The sequence below is a fragment of the Saimiri boliviensis genome, chromosome 14 (assembly GCF_048565385.1).
Source record: "Saimiri boliviensis isolate mSaiBol1 chromosome 14, mSaiBol1.pri, whole genome shotgun sequence".
In the NCBI taxonomy this organism is placed as follows: Eukaryota; Metazoa; Chordata; class Mammalia; order Primates; family Cebidae; genus Saimiri; species Saimiri boliviensis.
In genome coordinates, this window is record NC_133462.1 from 32,755,510 (window position 1) to 32,773,339 (window position 17,830).

The 17,830-nt window shown below is 55.0% G+C and overlaps 1 protein-coding gene across 4 annotated transcripts; it reads left to right on the forward strand.

The window, feature by feature from the left end:
• The first annotated feature begins 1,697 nt into the window (after positions 1-1,697).
• Positions 1,698-16,942, forward strand: GIPC1 (GIPC PDZ domain containing family member 1). Of its 4 annotated transcripts, XM_039466699.2 has the most exons (9): positions 1,698-1,950; positions 4,468-4,522; positions 6,356-6,443; positions 11,564-11,884; positions 13,653-13,838; positions 13,946-14,126; positions 14,888-15,000; positions 15,941-16,022; positions 16,138-16,942. In XM_039466699.2, exons 4-9 carry the CDS (start codon positions 11,597-11,599, stop codon positions 16,287-16,289), a joined length of 1,002 nt encoding a protein of 333 aa, XP_039322633.1. In that variant the 5' UTR covers positions 1,698-1,950; positions 4,468-4,522; positions 6,356-6,443; positions 11,564-11,596; the 3' UTR covers positions 16,290-16,942. The 4 variants fall into 4 exon arrangements, with proteins under 4 accessions (XP_039322633.1, XP_003941743.1, XP_074240612.1 ...); XM_003941694.4 differs by lacking the exon at positions 6,356-6,443; XM_074384511.1 differs by lacking the exon at positions 11,564-11,884 and having other exon boundaries at positions 1,703-1,950.
• Positions 16,943-17,830: the final 888 nt, after the last annotated feature.

The window sequence follows — 17,830 nt, forward strand, 5'->3', positions numbered from 1 at the left end:
GCTGGGTGGGGCTGGCTAAGCAATCCTCAGCAGTGAAGCTCAAGGTTTCATCTCCCCTTTCTCTCTCTCTCTCTCTATTTTCTTTCTTTCTTTCTTTTTCCTTCTCTTGAGACAGTCTTGCTCTGCTCAGCAGTGAAGCTCAAGGTTTCATCTCCCCTTTCTCTCTCTGTCTCTCTTTCTATTTTCTCTCTGTCTTTTTCATGACAGAGTCTTGCTCTGTCGCCCAGGCTGGAGTACAGTGGTGTGATCTCCGCTCACTGCAACCTCTCCCTCCCAGGTTCAAGCCAATTCTCCTGCCTCAGCCTCTAGAGTAGTTGGGACTACAGGTGCGTGTCACCACGCCCGGATAATTTTTTGTATTTTTAGTAGAAGCAGAGTTTCACCGTGTTAGCCAGGATGGTCTTGATCTCCTGACCTCATGATCTGCCCGCCTCAGCCTCCCAAAGTGCTGGGATTACAGGCGTGAGCAACCACGCCCAGCATCCATCTCCCCTTTCACTTTACCCCTCTGCAGGTCCTGGTGGGGCTGAGATGCACAACGTCTCACCCTGGAAACTGCAAAGAACCAGTCTTCTGATGAAGTCTAAGCAGGGTCTCAGCGCTTAGAGGCTTCCAGGAACTACAGTTCCCAGAACACACAGCATTCAGTTGTTGTCCAAGTGGCTGGGTTTGAACTAGAACAAGGGAATCTCACCTGTCCTGGGAACTGAGCGTCCTGGCCTGTTCCAGGTGCGTTTGTGACTCATGTTTCTTGGATCTGTGCCCTCCTGAGAAACCCCCGTTCCTTAAAAACTACCTGATGCATTTGTCCACACAGGTTTGCTGAGAACCTGCTATGTGGCAGCCTGAAGTGGAAGTGAGGGGTTGACAAGAGAGACTCAGCCTCTATCCTCACAGTCAGATGGAGGCAGATCCATGAACGGACGGAGGCTGGCTGGGTACCCTCTGTGATCTAGCACGTAGTAAGTGACCAACAAATCAGCAAGCAAATAAAAACTATCTCACTCTTGTCTTTCATTCCATCTTGCCTTTCCACACTGATTTACCAGCTCCCACGACGTTGCACTATCCTAAAGCGTGCTGTATCTCTCTGTCTGGCTTTTGCACACTGTTATCTCTACTGGAAGCATATTCGGCTTATTCGCTCACGCGTTTGTCTGTAGGACAGAGCCTGGCACGGAGCAGGGGGCACATTAAATATTTGATGAGTGAGTGAATGAATGAATGAATGCCTTTCTCCATTGTACACTCCAGGAAGCAAGGACGCTAGGGACCCTCCGTATTCATCTCTGTCCCCGCCCGCCCCCAGAGTATGAATGCATCTTTTTATCCGCTCCGAGGATGGCCAGGCTGGGGCAGAGGAGGCCGGGAGGGGAACTGGGTTGGGGGATGCCATCGACCCCCACTCAGGCCTCCTAAACGGTACACTTTCCTGGACGTCGGGAGTTCGCATACTGTCCCCGAAACCTGGCCTCGGTCACCTGACTCCCCCGCCCCTCACCACCCAGGGCACCCCAGACGGACATTCAGCCAACAGCACGTGGTTCAGGGGCCCCAGCTTCCTTCCTATTGGCCGCTCGCCTCCTTCCTTCCCCGCGATTGGCCGGGACCAAGCCGCAGCTCCACCCCCCTCCTCAGCCCTCTGGTGGTACAGCCCGCCGCGGCTCAGGCGGGGCGGGACGGTCCACTGCTTTACGGCGCTGGGGGAGTCGGGAAGAGCCGGGTGAGGCGGAGGGATCCCTCTGGAATGTTTCCGTCGGGTCTACCCGAAGCGGGAGGCACGGATTGGCCGCGAGGTCCGGGAGACAGCCGCTAATTGGCCTTCCGCGGGCGTCGGCCCCGCCCCCCTAGGCGCCGCTGCGGGAGAGGCCCAGGCAGGAGTTTGCCGAGGGTTTGCGGAGGGCCGAGCCGGGTGCACGCGTGGAGGAGGCGGCAGCGGCGGCGGCGCAGGTGAGTGGCCCCCGCGGGAGGGATGTGTCCACTCCGGGGACCCCGGATGTCGAGGACCCGCGAGGATCCGGCCGATCTTGCAGGGTGGGGCGGGCCCCGAGGACGCGACTGGAGGTCTACGCTGAGTGCGGGGATGCCGGAGGCCCCTTCCTGGGGGAAGCGAGGGTGGGGGTGGTGGGGACAGCTCCCTTCCTGCTGCGGGGCAGAGGGCAAACGCCTCCCAGCGCCCGGTAGGGGTCTCCGGGCTTGCCCCTCCCCCCTTCCCCTTCTGGACGGTCCCCATCCCGGCGGGGACAGGCGCGGGGTCGGTGTTTCTGACCCTTTCCTGTCCACTTTCCCTGAGCGAACCGCGTCTGAACCCTCCAGGGCCTGGGGGGACGCAGTGAGGACCAGGGCCTGGATAATAATCATCATGAAAAACTCCACCCTAGCTAGCATTTATGGAGCGCTTCCGTGTCAGGCATTTACCATGCGGATCATTGAATCAAAACACTTCATGGGAGGTGTTGTGCCTTCTTGTAAAAAATGTGAGGCAGCAGGCTCAGAGAGGTGGAGTGACTTGCCCAAGGTCACACAGCTAGTAACTGGCACATCTGGGACTGGAACTCATGCCCCAGGGTCCAGAACTGGAGTCTCAGCCACTAGCCTTGATAGGCACTGGCTCCACAGTTCAGTTGTTGCTGAGTAGCCCCAGCCCCCTACCCCTCCCACCCCTACGCCATACTCATTGTCAGGGCCACACTCGTTGGTCTTTTGTTTCCTTCCCCCACCCCCACCCCCACAACCCCCAAAGATCACCAGACACCAGCCACTCAAACAGGAAGCTGCCCTCATGTCCCTTCTCCCCTGAGCTGGCGAGGGCAGGTTTGACTACCTGGGTCCAGAGAAGAGAGTGACATCTGCAGGGGCCCAGGATGCTGGGGTCCTGGGCCTGCTGGGTCCCCCCCAACCCCGGCAACCTGGGCCAAGGCTGAGCAGTAGGCGTTCTCCCGGGAAACACCCAGGAGCCGGTTTTTCAAGAGTGAATCAGAGGCCTCTCTCCCTCTCTCCAAGGCAACACGGTGTGGGAAGGGGGAGCCCGGGCGTGATTTCCCCCTTCCCCTAGCTTCTGTGTGCTCCCAGGGACCCTTCCCCTCCTCCTGCTGACCACACTGTGCTTCTGGATGGCTGTGGGGTTGCGAAGTTTCAGGTCCTTGCCAGAATGAGGGGGGTCGGGATGCTGAAATTCCAACCCAAACAGTTAATATCCAGGCCGAAGTTTCTCTTCTTCATCTCTGCATTCAGGTGTGAGGGGAGCCAGGGAAAGTGGGGAGGCGAGGACAGTTAGTAACCCCACAGTAGGCATGTTTGGGGGGCTGTTTTGAGGACGGAGGTGTGCAGAGAGCAGTCAGAATGAGGACCTGAGACACATTCATTCATTCTACAAATATTTAAAGTGAGCACCTACTATGGGCACATGCTAGGCACTGTTCTTGGCACAGAAAATACCATAAGTGAACAAAAATTCCTGCTTTTGAGGAGTTGGCACTCTGAGAGGAAGCCAGCAAGCAAGTTATCAAGTAAACAAAGAAGATCATTTCAGATGACACTTAGTGCTGTGAATAAAACATGTGGGTAGTACTACAGAGAGTTGTGGGCAGGGGGTGCCAGTGCCACAAAGATCAGATAAGGGGCCTGGGCACAGTGGCTCACGCCTGTAATCCCAGCACTTTAGGAGGCCGAGGCAGGTGGATCACTTGAGGTCAGGAGTTTAAGACCAGCCTGGCCAATATGGGGAAGCCCTGCCTCTACTAAAAATTAGCTGGGCGTGGTGGTGCATGCCTGTAATCCCACCTACTTGGGAGACTGAGGCAGGAGAATCGCTTGAACCTGGAAGGTAGAGGTTGTGGTGAGATGAGATTGTGGCACTGCACTTCAACGTGGGCAACAGAGCAAGACTCCATCTCAAAAACAAAACAAAACAAAACAAACCAGATGGGGCAAGGTCAAGGTCTTTCTTTAGGCTGGACCAAGCTTGGAATCTGGTTGGAGCAGAAGATGAACCCAGAGCAGGGATTCTGCAGGGGTTCGTGGGTCACAGTAAGGAGTTTGCAATTTTTCTTCTGGAAGGTGGGAAACCGTTGTAAAGTTTCAGTCGGGGCAGTGATGCCATCTCGTTTACGTTTTAAAATAGAGACATGAAGTTAAATGACAGCCTGAGGCTGGAAGACAAGAGTTCTGCCGGGGCAGCATGCAATTAAGTTCATGGGCCTGAGCTGTCTGTACCACAGGGGCGGTTCCAACATGCTGGGGCAAGCCTGGGAGGCTGCCTGGAGGAGTGAACCTGGAGTAGGTCTTGGCAGGCAGAGAGGGCTGGGATATTCCTGGGCAGGGCAGGGCAGACGAGGAGATACCAGTAATAATGACAACAGCTTCCTTACATGGAGTCTGAGGCAGAGTATAGATGGGATACCTGGGCAATCTCTTTGGATTTCCATAACCACCTTGAGAGTGACAGGAATTCCACTCATTTTTCAGATGAAGAAACTGAGGCCCTGTGAAGTGAAGTGACTTGCCCACGGCCACACAGCTGGTAAGTGGCAGGGGTGGGATTTGAACCCAGGCCAGGAAGCCTCTTATGGCTGTGGCAGGCAGATCCATTAATCACTCACTTTCCTCCCTGCTGTTAATCCTCACTCACAGGTGGGGACACAGAGGCCAGCATGAACCAGGGCAGTGGGTTTGGGCAGAGAGAGAGTACAGAGTTTGGGAATTGGTCAGGATGTTGGGATCTTGGAAGTTTGAATCTTGGTACAGATGGCAGTAGTAATAATCGTCACCAATATTTACAAAAAGCTTATTGTGCGCCAGGACTATTCCAAGCACATGTGTGATTTCCTTGGAGCTCAGAGAGGTTAAGACCCTTGCCTAAAGCCACACAGCTAGTAAGAGATGAAGCCAGGTTCCAGACTCAGGTTTTTAGTTTCCTGCCTCCCAGTGCACAGAGCTGGTGGAGTTGGGGGGATAATGACGGATGACAAGGGCTTTTTTCTTTTTCTTTTCTTTTTTTGAGACAGGGTCTTGCTCTGTCATTTAGGCTGGAGCACAGTGGCATGATCTTGGCTCACTGCAACCAACCTCCACCTCCCAGGTTCAAGCAATTCTCTTCTGCCTCAGCCTCCCCAGTAGCTGGGATTTCAGGCATGCAGCACCACCCGTGGCTATTTTTGTTTGTTTGTTTAGTAGAGACCAGCCTGACCAACATGGAGAAACCTCATCACTACTAAAAATAAAAAAAATTAGCTGAGCATGGTGGCACATACGTGTAATCCAGTTACTCGGGAGGCTGAGGCAGGAGAATTGATTGAACCTGGGAGGCAGAGGTTGTAGTGAGCCGAGATGGCGCCACTGCACTCTGGCCTGGGCAACAAGAGCAAAACTCTGTCTCAAAAAAAAAAAAGAGAAAAAAAACCACACACAGACAATGAAAGGTGAGGGAGATGCTATTCCTGCCTTCCTGGCTAGATGAAGCACCTACTATGTGCCCAGCACTAACCTGGGAAGCAAGAGATGTGGGGGCCACAGAATGGGACTTGTGCTTTTGCTGCAGAGACGAGAGCCTGTACCCCTTTTTCTCCCTGGTGCCAGGCACCCGGACTGCTGGGTGTGTGGATATTGGGATCATTCATTCATCCATTCATTCATTCAACAAATATTATTGGCCAGATGTAGTGGCTCATGCCTATAATCCCAGCAGTTTGGGAGGCCAAGGCAGGAGGACCACTTGAGCCCAGGAGTTTGAGACCAGCCTGGATAACATAGCAAGACTCCATCTCTCCAAAAAAAAAAAAAAAAAAAAATTAAGGCAAGGTGCCGTGGCTCATGACTGTAATCCCAGCACTTTGGGAGGCCGAGGCGGGTGGATCACCTGAAGTCAGGAGTTCGAGATCAGCCTGACTAACATGGTGAAACCCCATCTCTATTAAAAATACAAAAATTAGCCAGGCGTGGTGGCATGCGCCTATAATCCCAGCTACTAGGGAGGCTGAGACAGGAGAATTGCTTGAACCCAGGAGGCAGAGGTTGCAGTGAGCTGAGATCACACCACTGCACTCCAGCCTGGGTGACAGAGCAAGACTCTGTCTCAAAAAATAAAAATAAAAATTGGCTATGTAAGGTGGTGTGCTCCTGTAGTGCCAGCTATGGAGGAGGCTGAGGCATGAGGATCACTTGAGCCCACGAGGTGGAGGTTGCAGTGAACTATGATTATACCACCACACTGCAGCCTTCACAACAGAATAACACTCCTGACTAAGAAAACAAAACAAGGCTGGTTGTGGTGGCTGGCTGACACTCTTTTCTTTCCAGTGAGGCCAGAGCCCGAGGAGGGGTCAGAACAGAGATAAATGTGACTTCTGCTTTACAGGACCATTCTGGCTGCTGTCTGGACACGAAGTCGTGGGGGGTGAGGGTGGAAGCTGGGAAGCCCACAGGAGGCAAGAGCACTAGTGTAGGTGAGTGATCATGGAGATGGAGCAGGTATGAAGGCATTCGTGAACAAATGGATACATAAGATTGGGTGCGGGCTGGGCAGGGAGGTTCACACCTGTGATCTCAGCACTTTGGGAGGCTGAGGCAGGCGGATCACAAGGTCAGGAGTTCGAGACTAGCCTGACCAACATGGTGAAACCACATCTCCCAAGTAGTTGGGATTACAGGCGCCCACCACCATGCCTGGCTAATATTTGTATTTTTAGTAGAGACAGGGTTTCTCCATGTTGGTCAAGCTAGTCTCAAACTCTTTTTTTTTTTTTTTGAGACGGAGTTTCGCTCTTGTTACCCAGGCTGGAGTGCAATGGCGCGATCTCGGCTCACCGCAACCTCCGCCTCCTGGGTTCAGGCAATTCTCCTGCCTCAGCCTCCTGAGTAGCTGGGATTACAGGCACGCACCACCATGCCCAGCTGATTTTTTGCACTTTTAGTAGAGACGGGGTTTCACCATGTTGACCAGGATGGTCTCGATCTCTCGACCTCGTGATCCACCCGCCTCGGCCTCCCAAAGTGCTGGGATTACAGGCGTGAGCCACCGCGCCCGGCCTTAGTCTCAAACTCTTGACCTCAGGTGATCCACCTGCCTCGGCCTCCCAAGTGCTGGGATTACAGGTGTGAGCCACTGTGCCCAGCCGCAGCTCAGGTCAGGGCCTCTCTATTGGCTGTTCTCTCTACTTGGAATGTTCTTGCCCCAAATCATTGCATGGTGCTTCCGCCTGTCATTCCGGTCTCAAGTTCAGCATCACTTGTTCAGGGAGGCCCTTCCTGATCTTGTCCATAGAACTCGTCTTGCTTTGTCTCCGTATCAGCATTAAAAATTATATGAGGCTGGGCACGGTGGCTCATGCCTGTAATCCGAGAACTTTGGGAGGCTGAGGCTGGAGGATTGCTTGAGCTCAGGAGTTTGAGACCAGCCTGGACAACACAGGAAGGCCCTGTCTTATTTTTAAAAATAAAAATAAAAAAAGGGCATGGTGGCAAGCACCTTTGGTCCCAGCTACTCAGAAGGCTGGAGTGGGAGGATCACTTGAGCCCGGGAGGTCAGGCTACAGCGAGGCCTCACTGCACCACTGCACTCCAGCCTGGGCAGTAAAGCAAGCCTGTCACACAAAAAAAAGAAGAAAATAAAAGGAAAAAAATATTAGACATTTACACCTTTCCCTGCTCACTGTGCATTTCGTCTTCCGGACCGTCCTCTTGCAGAGGTCGTGGGCAGAGCCCCAGCTAGCCTGTGTACATAGCATCTGTGAGTGAATTAGAAAGACATCTCTTCAGCCAGGCGTGGTGGCTCACACCTGTAATCCCAGCACTTGGAGAGGCTGAGGCAGGTGGATCACAAGGTCAGGAGTTTGAGACCAGTCTGGCCAACGGAGTGAAACCCTGTCTCTGCTAAAAACACAAAAAGTTAGCCAGGCGTGGTGATGTGCACCTGTAGTCCCAAGCTACCTGGGAGGCTGAGAGAGGAGAATCTCTGGAACCCAGGAGGCAAGGTTGCAGTGAGCCAAGATGGTGCCACTGCACTCCAGCCTGGATGACAGAGCAAGACTCCGTCTCAAAAAAAAAAAAGTCATCTCTTCCTCCTGGCAGACACCACACCAAGAAGCGTAGCTTGGCAGGCAGAGCACAGGCTGAGTTCAGTCCCACTTGCTGCCTTGGTCTAATACTTTTGCACAGTGTACAACTCGTGTAACTGCACATGGTGGCCCTAGTCAGGGATCTTTTTTTTTTTTTTTTTTTTTTTTTTTATTGAAGGCAATATCTAAAATGGTGCACAGAATATAGGAAGTACTAAAAAAAATGTTTGAAGTGAGGGGAGAATGCAGAAAGAGAGAAATAAAGAAACAGGCCCAGCACGGTGGCTCACACCTATAAACCCAGCACTTCAGGAGGCCAAGGTGGGTGGATTGCTTGGGGTCAGGAGTTCAAGACCACCCTGGGCAACCTGGCAAAACCCCATCTCTACTAAAAACACAAAAATTATCCAAGCATGGTGGTGTGCTCCTGTAGTCACAGCTACTCGGGAGGCTGACGCAGGAGAATCACTTGAACCGAGGAGGCAGAGGTTGCAGTGAGCTGAGATTGTGCCACTGCCCTCCTGCTTGGGTGACAGAGCAAGACTCTGTCTCAAAGAAAAAAAGAAAGAAAGAAACAGAAAAAAAAATGTATGTCCATCCAGACAATTTTTGCTGTAGTAACCCTAAAAGTCTTAGTGGTAACCCCAAAGGTCTCAGTGGCTAAATTCAGCAAAGGTTTGCTTTTGCCTCCAGCTGCACTTCCATTGTGGCTCAGCAGGGGGCTCCTTTCCCTGTAGTCATTCAAGGCCTGGCTTCATATTGTCGCCACCATATCAAATGTGGCTGGCCACCCTGCCTGGGAGACACAGATCTCTGGAGGCTCCAGCATTTAAATGCTTCAGCCCAGAAATGCCATGTGCCACTTCCTCTTACAATCCATTCACCAGAAATAATCATTTACCTGCCCAGTCACAAGGAGGCCAGGAAGTGCCATCCGCCTGTATGCTTCGAAGGAGGTGAGTCAGACATTTTTGGCACACAGTGTTAGTCACTGTGGCTGATAGGAAAATAGACGCTTAGTCGCGTTGCTGGGCATGGTGGCTCATGCCTGTAATCCCAGCACTTTGGGAGGCCGAGGCAGACAGATCACGGGGTCAGGAGATCGAGACCATCCTGGCCAACATGGTGAAACCCCGTCTCTACTAAAAATATAAAAATTAGCCAGATGCAGGCCAGGCGCGGTGGCTCAAGCCTGTAATCCCAGCACTTTGGGAGGCCGAGGCGGGTGGATCACGAGGTCAAGAGATCGAGACCAGCCTGGTCAACATGGTGAAACCCCGTCTCTACTAAAAATACAAAACATTAGCTGGGCATGGTGGCGCGTGCCTGTAATCCCAGCTACTCAGGAGGCTGAGGCAGGAGAATTGCCTGAACCCAGGAGGCGGAGGTTGCGGTGAGCCGAGATCGCGCCATTGCACTCCAGCCTGGGTAACGAGAGCGAAACTCTGTCTCAAAAAAAAAAAAATTAGCCAGATGCAGTGGATGCCTGTAGTCCAATGTAGTCCAAGCTACTCGGGAAGCTGAGGCAGGAAAATTACTTGAACCCAGGAGGTGGAGGTTGCAGTGAGCTGAGATTGCGCCACTGCACTCCAGACTGGGTGACAGTGAAACTCTGTCTCAAAAAAAAAAAAAAAAGAATCTTAGTTCTTTTGAGGCTTCATGTTCTCATCTGTTCAATGGGCATAATTACCGTATAATGTGATCCCTACGTTACAGTGTGGTGTGAGGATTAACGAAGGTCATGGGCTGGGCGTGGTGGCTCATACCTGTCGTGCCAGAGCTTTGGGAGACCAAAAGCTCCGTGACGCCAGGAGTTCCAGACCAGCCTGGGCAACACAGAAAGACTTCCTCCTTACAATCATTTTTTTTTTTTTGAGATGGAGTCTCACTCTGTCACCAGGCTGGAGTGCAGTGGCACGATCTCAGCTCACTGCAACCTCCGCCTTTCAGGTTCAAGCGATTCTCCTCCTTCAGCCTCCTGAGTAGCTGGGACTACAGGCGTGCGCCACCACGCTTAGCTAATTTTTGTATTTTTAGTAGAGACCGGGTTTTACCATGTTGGCCAGGATGGTCTCAATTTCTTGACCTCATTATCCACCCGCCTCGGCCTCCCAAAGTGCTGGGTTTACAGGCATTAGCCACTGCACGAAGTATTTTTTTTTTTTAGATACGGAGTCACCTAGGCTGGAGTGAGTGCAATGTTGCAATCTCTGCTCACTGCCAACCTTCGTCTTCTGGGTTCAAGCGATTCCCCTGCCTCAGCCTCCCTAGTAGCTGGGATTACAGGAATGTGCTACCATACCTGGCTAATTTTTTTACTTTTTTTTTTTTTTTTTTTGAGACGGAGTTTCGCTCTTGTTACCCAGGCTGGAGTGCAATGGCGCGATCTCGGCTCACTGCAACCTCCGCCTCCTGGGTTCAGGCAATTCTCCTGCCTCAGCCTCCTGAGTGGCTGGGATTACAGGCACGCGCCACCATGCCCAGCTAATTTTTTGTATGTTTTAGTAGAGACGGGGTTTCACCATGTTGACCAGGATGGTCTCGATCTCTTGACCTCGAGATCCACTCGCTTCGGACTCCCAAAGTGCTGGGATTACAGGCTTGAGCCACCGTGCCCGGCCCTACAGTGAGCTTTAATTGCACCACTGCACTCCAGCCTGAGTGACAGAGCAACACCCTGTCACAACAAACAAATACACAAGGAAGGTCACAAAGCAATAGATCCTAGCTGGTGTTATTATTATTATTGTTACTCTTTTTGAGACAGAGTCTTGCTCTGTTACCCAGGCTGGAATGCAGTGGTGTGATCATGGCTCACTGCAACCTCCACCTCCAAGTTCAAGGAATTCTCCTGCCTTAGCCCCCTGAGTTGCTAGGACTACAGGTGCATGCTACCACACCCGGCTAATTTTTTTCTATTTGAGAGAGATGGAATTTCGACATGTTGGCCAGGCATCTTGAACTCCTGACCTCAAGTGATCCTCTCATCTCAGCCTCCCACAGTATTGGGATTACAGGTGTGAACCACTGTGCCCGGCCTGTTATTACATTTATTTATTTATAGATGGAGTCTTGCTCTTTCGCCCAGGCTGGAGTGCAATGGCACAATCTCGGCTCACTGCAACCTCTACCTCCCAGGTTCAAGCAGTTCTCCTGCCTCAGCCTCCTGAGTAGCTGGAATTACAGGTGTGCACCACCACACCCGGCTAATTTTTGTATTTTTAGTAGCGAAGGGGTTTCACCATGTTGGCCAGGCTGGTCTCAAACTCCTGACCTTAAGTGATCCATCCACCTTGGCCTCCCATAGTGCTGGGATTACAGGCGTGAGCCACCGCGCCCAGCCCTGTTATTACTTTTATGTAAGTGTCCCGTCACCATACAAGAGATGAGGATTTCAACCGAGGCCAGTCTGTTCTCTCAGTACTTCCTTGGGCCTGTCTGGTTCGAGTAGTGAGGGAGGGGCCCTCAAGGCCCTGCCCAGGCCCTGAGCCCCCTTTCCTGTCCTACAGATCTCCTGGGCGTGACCCTACTTCTCGCTGCCCATGCCGCTGGGACTGGGGCGGCGGAAAAAGGCGCCCCCTCTAGTGGAAAATGAGGAGGCTGAGCCAGGCCGTGGTGGGCTGGGCGAGGAGGAGCCAGGGCCCCTGGTCGGAGGTGGGGCAGGGAGGCCCCAAATGGGCTTGCCCCCCCCGCCCCCAGCCCTGCGGCCCCGCCTCGTGTTCCACACCCAGCTGGCCCATGGCAGTCCCACTGGCCGCATCGAGGGCTTCACCAACGTCAAGGAGCTGTACGGCAAGATCGCCGAGGCCTTCCGCCTGCCAACTGCCGAGGTACCCTATGGGGAGCCGGGCACCAGGGTCCCTGATGGCGAGCCAGAGGCCTGAGCTTACATCCTGTTCATGAGCTGGGGCTCAGATGCCAAAACTGCAAATGAGGAGCCCGTGCCCTACTTGGTGTTGGGGGCCAGTGACTAGGGCTGGACACTGACTTCCCATGAGGCTCCGGGAGGCCTGTGCCCCAGCGAACTGTGGGGAACTGGAGGCCAGGGCTGGATGCTGAGTTCCTGTCAGGTATTGGGAGGCCCGTGCCCCAGGAGATGGCGGAGGCTGGAGGCCAGATACAAGGTGCACTTCTCCGTGAGGTCTTGGAGAATTCCAGCGCTGTGGGAGGCTGGCTTGCCTGGTGCCAAGCACTGTGTCGGTGGGCAGGAGAGGGGCAAGGAAGGCAACAGTGGACTGGAGCAGGGAGTGGATGCAGGGGTGTGGGGCGGCTTTCTGTGCCCTCCCCAAGCATTTTCTGAGCACTCACTGTGTGCCAGGCTCCATTTCCTGGAAGCAGCAATGAATTTTTACAGGGACAGGAATCCTAGCACAGCAGCAGTGCACACCTGTAGTCCCAGCTACTCGTGCGGTTGAGGTGGGGGCGTCACTGGAGCTCAGGAGTTTGAGGCCAGCCTGGTGAACGTAATGGGACTCCCATCTCTAAAAAAGTTTTTTTTTTTTTTTTTTTCTGAGACGGAGTTTCGCGCTTGTTACCCAGGCCGGAGGGCAATGGCACGATCTCGGCTCACCGCAACCTCCGCCTCCTGGGCTCAGGCAATTCTCCTGCCTCAGCCTCCTGAGTAGCTGGGATTACAGGCACGCGCCACCATGCCCAGCTGATTTTTTGTATTTTTAGTAGAGACGGGGTTTCACCATGTTGACCGGGATGGTCTCGATCTCTTGACCTCGTGATCCACCCGCCTCGGCCTCCCAAAGTGCTGGGATTACAGGCGTGAGCCACCGCACCCAGCCTTAAAAAAGTTTTTTTAAACTATGTGGCACATGCCTGTGGTCCCAGCTACTCCAGAGACTGAGGAAGGAGGCTTGCTTGAGCCCAGGAGTTGGAGACCAGCCTGTGCAACATAGTGAGACCCCAGCTCCACAAAAAATACAAAAGTTAGCCAGGTTGCTGGGCATGGCAGCTCACGCCTGTAATCCCAGCACTTTACGTGGCCGAGGTGGGCAGATCACCTGAGGTTGGGAGTTTGAGACCAGCCTGATCAATATGGAGAAACCCTGCCTCTATTAAAAATACAAAATTAGCCAGGTATGATGCTGAATGCTTGTAATCCCAGCTCCTTGGGAGGCTGAGGCAAGAGACTCGCTTGAACCCGGGAGGTAGAGGTTCAGGTGAGCTGAGATCGCACCATTGCACCCCAGTTGGGGCAACAACAGTGAAACACTGTCTAAAAAAAAAAGTCGCCAGGCATGGTGGCGTACACCTGTACTTCCAGCTACTCGGGAGGCTGAGGTGGGAGGATTGCTGGAGTATTCTGGAGGTTGAAGCTACAGTGAGATATGCTTGCACCACTGCACTCCAGCCTGGGTGACAGAGCAAGACCCTGTCTCAAAATAAAAAACGAAAGGAAAACTAAATCCTAGTCTTAGTAGAGCTGACACACTAATGGGGGGCCCTGCCGTGGCCCTGGCTCAGTGGGTGGTCGGGCCCTGGGGTGGAGTCCCCCCAGTACTCTCCCACCTCCCTCCCTTCCCCGGCAGTGGTGATCAGCAAACGGGGACGAGGGAGGAGAGGGTTCAGCGTCTCCCACCCCTGCAGGTGATGTTCTGCACCCTGAACACCCACAAAGTAGACATGGACAAGCTCCTGGGGGGCCAGATAGGGCTGGAGGATTTCATCTTCGCCCACGTGAAGGGGCAGCGCAAGGAGGTGGAGGTGTTCAAGTCGGAGGATGCACTCGGGCTCACCATCACGGACAACGGGGCTGGCTACGCCTTCATCAAGGTGCCTGGGGAGATGGGGCATCCCAGAGGCCTGGGAGCACGGGCGGGCCACAGGACCCCCGAAAGCAGGGCAGAGCCCTGATTGTTGATGCCTCCCCGACCCCGCAGCGCATCAAGGAGGGCAGCGTGATTGACCACATCCACGTCATCAGTGTGGGTGACATGATTGAGGCCATCAACGGGCAGAGCCTGCTGGGCTGCCGGCACTATGAGGTGGCCCGGCTGCTCAAGGAGCTTCCCCGAGGCCGCACCTTCACGCTGAAACTCACAGAGCCTCGAAAGGCCTTTGGTGAGGAGCCGTCCCCCACCACCCTCCGCCCCGATGGTGCTGCTTGTGTGGGCGCAGGCAGTGGTGTCGGGAGCTGCCAGCAGGTGGCGCTCGAGCCTGGCCAGCTGCAAGAGAAGTGGGTGCAGCTCCACCCTTCCCCAAGACAGGGTGCTAACTCTTAGCCCGACTGGGGAAAAGGGCGGGGGCAAGGAGGAAGTTGCCCTCATGCCTAGCTTCCAGGGGCCATTAGCCCAGCCAAGCGCCCCCATCCCTGGCCAGCCCCCCACCCCCAACAGGCCAGGCTTGGCCGCCCAGTGCCAGCTCCCCCACTTTTCCATCTGGCTTCACTAACTCTCAGGAATGGGCCCCAGGCCCCTGAGGTGGGGGTGGGGGGCTAAATCACTTCCCCAGGCAGGTAGGGCTGGTCCGTGGCCCAGCAGCCATACCCCCTTGGCCAAGAGGAGATTGACTCAGGCAGCTGCAGACTCAGGCTGGGGTACCCCCGCTCCCTGTCCCCCAGCCCCTGGGAGCAGAAGTGGCCCCTCCAGTCTCCCCTCCGGCATTTCCTATTCCTGGCCCCCAGTTGTCCCTCTGCTCTGCCCCACATCCATGCCTCACCTGAGTCAGGACTCCTGCCCTCCTGGAATCACCCCAGCCCCCAGGAACTTGCAGAAGCTTGGAGAAGTTTGGGGCGGTGTTGAAAGCCAGGAGGGACAAGTTCCTGCCCAGAGTGTGCTCAAACCAACCTTTCCCCATGCTAACCCCTCTCCTGCCTCCCTCAGACATGATCAGCCAGCGTTCAGCGGGTGGCCGCCCTGGCTCTGGTCCACAGCTGGGCACTGGCCGAGGGACCCTGCGGCTCCGATCCCGGGGCCCCGCCACGGTGGAGGATCTGGTGAGTGCTCCAGCCGTACCCCATCCCTGCCATCCCTTCCCTGTCTTTTTTTTTTCTTTTTTTTTTTTTTTTTGAGACGGAGTTTCGCTCTTGTTACCCAGGCTGGAGTGCAATGGCGCGATCTTGGCTCACTGCAACCTCTGCCTCCTGGGTTGAAGCAATTCTCCTGCCTCAGCCTCCCGAGTAGCTGGGACTGCAGGCGCGCACCACCATGCCCAGCTAATTTTTGTATTTTTAGTAGGGACGGGGTTTCACCATGTTGACCAGGAGGGTCTCGATCTCTTGGCCTCGGCCTCCCAAAGTGCTGGGATTACAGGTGTGAGCCACCGCGCCCGGCTTTTTTTTCTTTTTTTGTTTTCGAGGCAGAGTCTTGCTCTTGTCACCCTGGCTGCAGTACAATGGCATGATCTTGGCTCACTGCAAACTCTGCCTCCTGATTCTGCCTCAAATGATTGTCCTGCCTCAGCCTCCCAAGTAGCTGGGATTACAGGCACCCACCACCACATCCAGCTAATTTTTGTATTTTTAGTAGAGACAGGGTTTCACCATGTTGGCCAGGCTGGTCTCGAACTCCTGGCCTCAGGTGATCCACTTGCCTTGGCCTCCCAAAGTACTGGGATTACAGATGTAAGCCACCTCGCCCGGCCCTCCCTTCCCTTTCTAGCAGGCAGCATTACCTGTTAGCTGAAGGGACTCTGGGCAGACAGCGTGGATTCCAGTCCACTTCTGCCACTTCCCAGCTCCCAGGGACCTCCTTTGGGCACGCAGGCCTCAGTTTGCCCATCAGGAAAATGGGGATGAGATGAACACCAACACCTCCTTCTCGGGGTCATCCTGAGGACTAAATACAAATATATGTAAAGTGACAAGGGTGGTCAGTTCAACTGCAATGTCCATTCTCATCGTTATGTTGTCACTGTCACCCCTCCCCGGCCCCTAGCCCTCTGCCTTTGAGGAGAAGGCCATTGAGAAGGTGGATGACCTGCTGGAGAGTTACATGGGTATCAGGGACACGGAGTTGGGTGAGTGGGGGCTGCCTGCGGGAGGGACTTCTAGGTCTGGTGGGGGCCGAGTCCACCCTGAGCCCCTCGGCCCCTGGTGTCATCTGTGCCTCTGCTCTGCCCCCTACCCCAATAGCGGCCACCATGGTGGAGCTGGGAAAGGACAAAAGGAACCCTGATGAGCTGGCCGAGGCCCTGGATGAACGGCTGGGCGACTTTGCCTTCCCCGACGAGTTTGTCTTTGACGTCTGGGGCGCCATTGGGGACGCCAAAGTTGGCCGCTACTAGGACTTCCTCCGGACCCTGCGATGATGATGACCCGGGCCCAACTTGGTGGGGGTCCCCCGGCAGGGTCACCAATGTCAGGACCCGAACCTCCGACCTGAGCCTAGCTCAGCAGCCCCAGGACGATGGGGAGGGGAGGTGGGACCGGGCCCCCTACCCCGCTCCAATCGGTACCATCCCCTCCCTGGTTCTCAGTCTGGCCGGGGTTCCCAGCCCCCCCGTGCCCTGTTCCCACCTACCTCAGCCGGGTCAGGCACGGGGAGGGGAGGGATGGGCCACATTGGGCAGCCGCCCCCACCTCCTCCACTCTCCGCCATCAGCTGCCAGACTGGCCCCTGTCTCCCTGGGGCCTTGGGTTCTGTTTGGGGGTCATGACCTTCCTAGTTTCCTGACGCAAGGAATACGGGGGAGGGGGTTGTCGCTCCCCCCAGCAAATGCAATAATGCCCTCACCCCTCCCGAGAGAAGCACCCTCCCCATGGAATCTGTTACCTCCGCTCTGACGCGAGTCTGCTGTGAATCCCCAGCCTCCTCCCCACATCCCATCTCTCCCTCCAGCCCCATCCCTGGCCCAGAGCAGGAGGGAAGGAGGGGCGATGGCAGTGGGCTTTTGTATCTGAATTTGCTGTCTTGAACATAAAGAATCTCTCTGCTGTTGGACCTGTGTGGCTTCGGGGTGGGAGAGGGGGTGGGTTGGGGCTGAGAAAGAATTCAGCAGCTGAAATCCATCTTCCGAAGGCTCCAAATTGAATTAGGAGCTGGCACCAGGCCGCCTGCCCCTCCCACTGTTGCTCCTGGCTACAGGCCACCGGGCTTCCAGGCAGGGCCAGAGCTTCCTGGACTACTGAGGGTTCAAATCCTGCCCCCTCTCCCACAAGGCCTCCCGCCTCCTGGAGCTTCACGAGGCTGTTTGCAGCTGGTGACAAACCCCGGACCGTGGGGAGTACCAGGGCATTGAAACCTGGCTTGGAAGAAGACGGAACCTCAGGCCTGCCAGAGCCCCACCCCCATGCCAGGAGGTGGGGGATAGGCATGATGAAGCCCCTACCACACTCTGCCCAATGCTGGAAGGAGGGGTGTCCATGGCGCACCATGGACATAAACCCTGACATAAACCCAGCATTCTTGTTTTGACAACCCACTTCATCCTTGAGGATTGAGGGTGATCAGAGAGAAAGGCCGGGTGGGACCCTGGCCAGACCTGGAGGGAAGGGAGGGGACTGAAGCAAGGGGTGCTGGGCCAGCGCAGGAATGTTTGGGGGTGAGCTGAGAGGCTGTGGGGAAGTCTGAGGCCAGCTTGCAATCATCGTTCCAACAGGCGGGCGGGCACTGGGCCATCAGGAAGCAGGGAAGGGGGAAAAGGGGAAGCCCCTTGAGGCTGGGTGTTGGTGTGCAGGCCCAGGGTGGAGTGGGGGATCCGGTGTCCTGGTGACTTGTGGGGTCCCTGGGCACCTGTGGGGTTCTCAGGTGTCTGTGCTGGGAGCTGGCTTCGGTGAAGGGGTGTGGCTGTGGGCGTCTGGTGGGGGTTGAGGAGGGCTGTGTCTG

Excerpts from the sequence above, each read along its gene's own strand:
- GIPC1 (XM_039466699.2), top strand. The coding sequence starts at position 11,597 with ATGCCGCTGGGACTGGGGCGGCGGAAAAAGGCGCCCCCTCTAGTGGAA. Across the intron at positions 14,127-14,887 it reads AGAGCCTCGAAAGGCCTTTG|ACATGATCAGCCAGCGTTCA; the intron begins GTGAGGAGCCGT and ends TGCCTCCCTCAG. Across the intron at positions 15,001-15,940 it reads CCGCCACGGTGGAGGATCTG|CCCTCTGCCTTTGAGGAGAA; the intron begins GTGAGTGCTCCA and ends CCCGGCCCCTAG.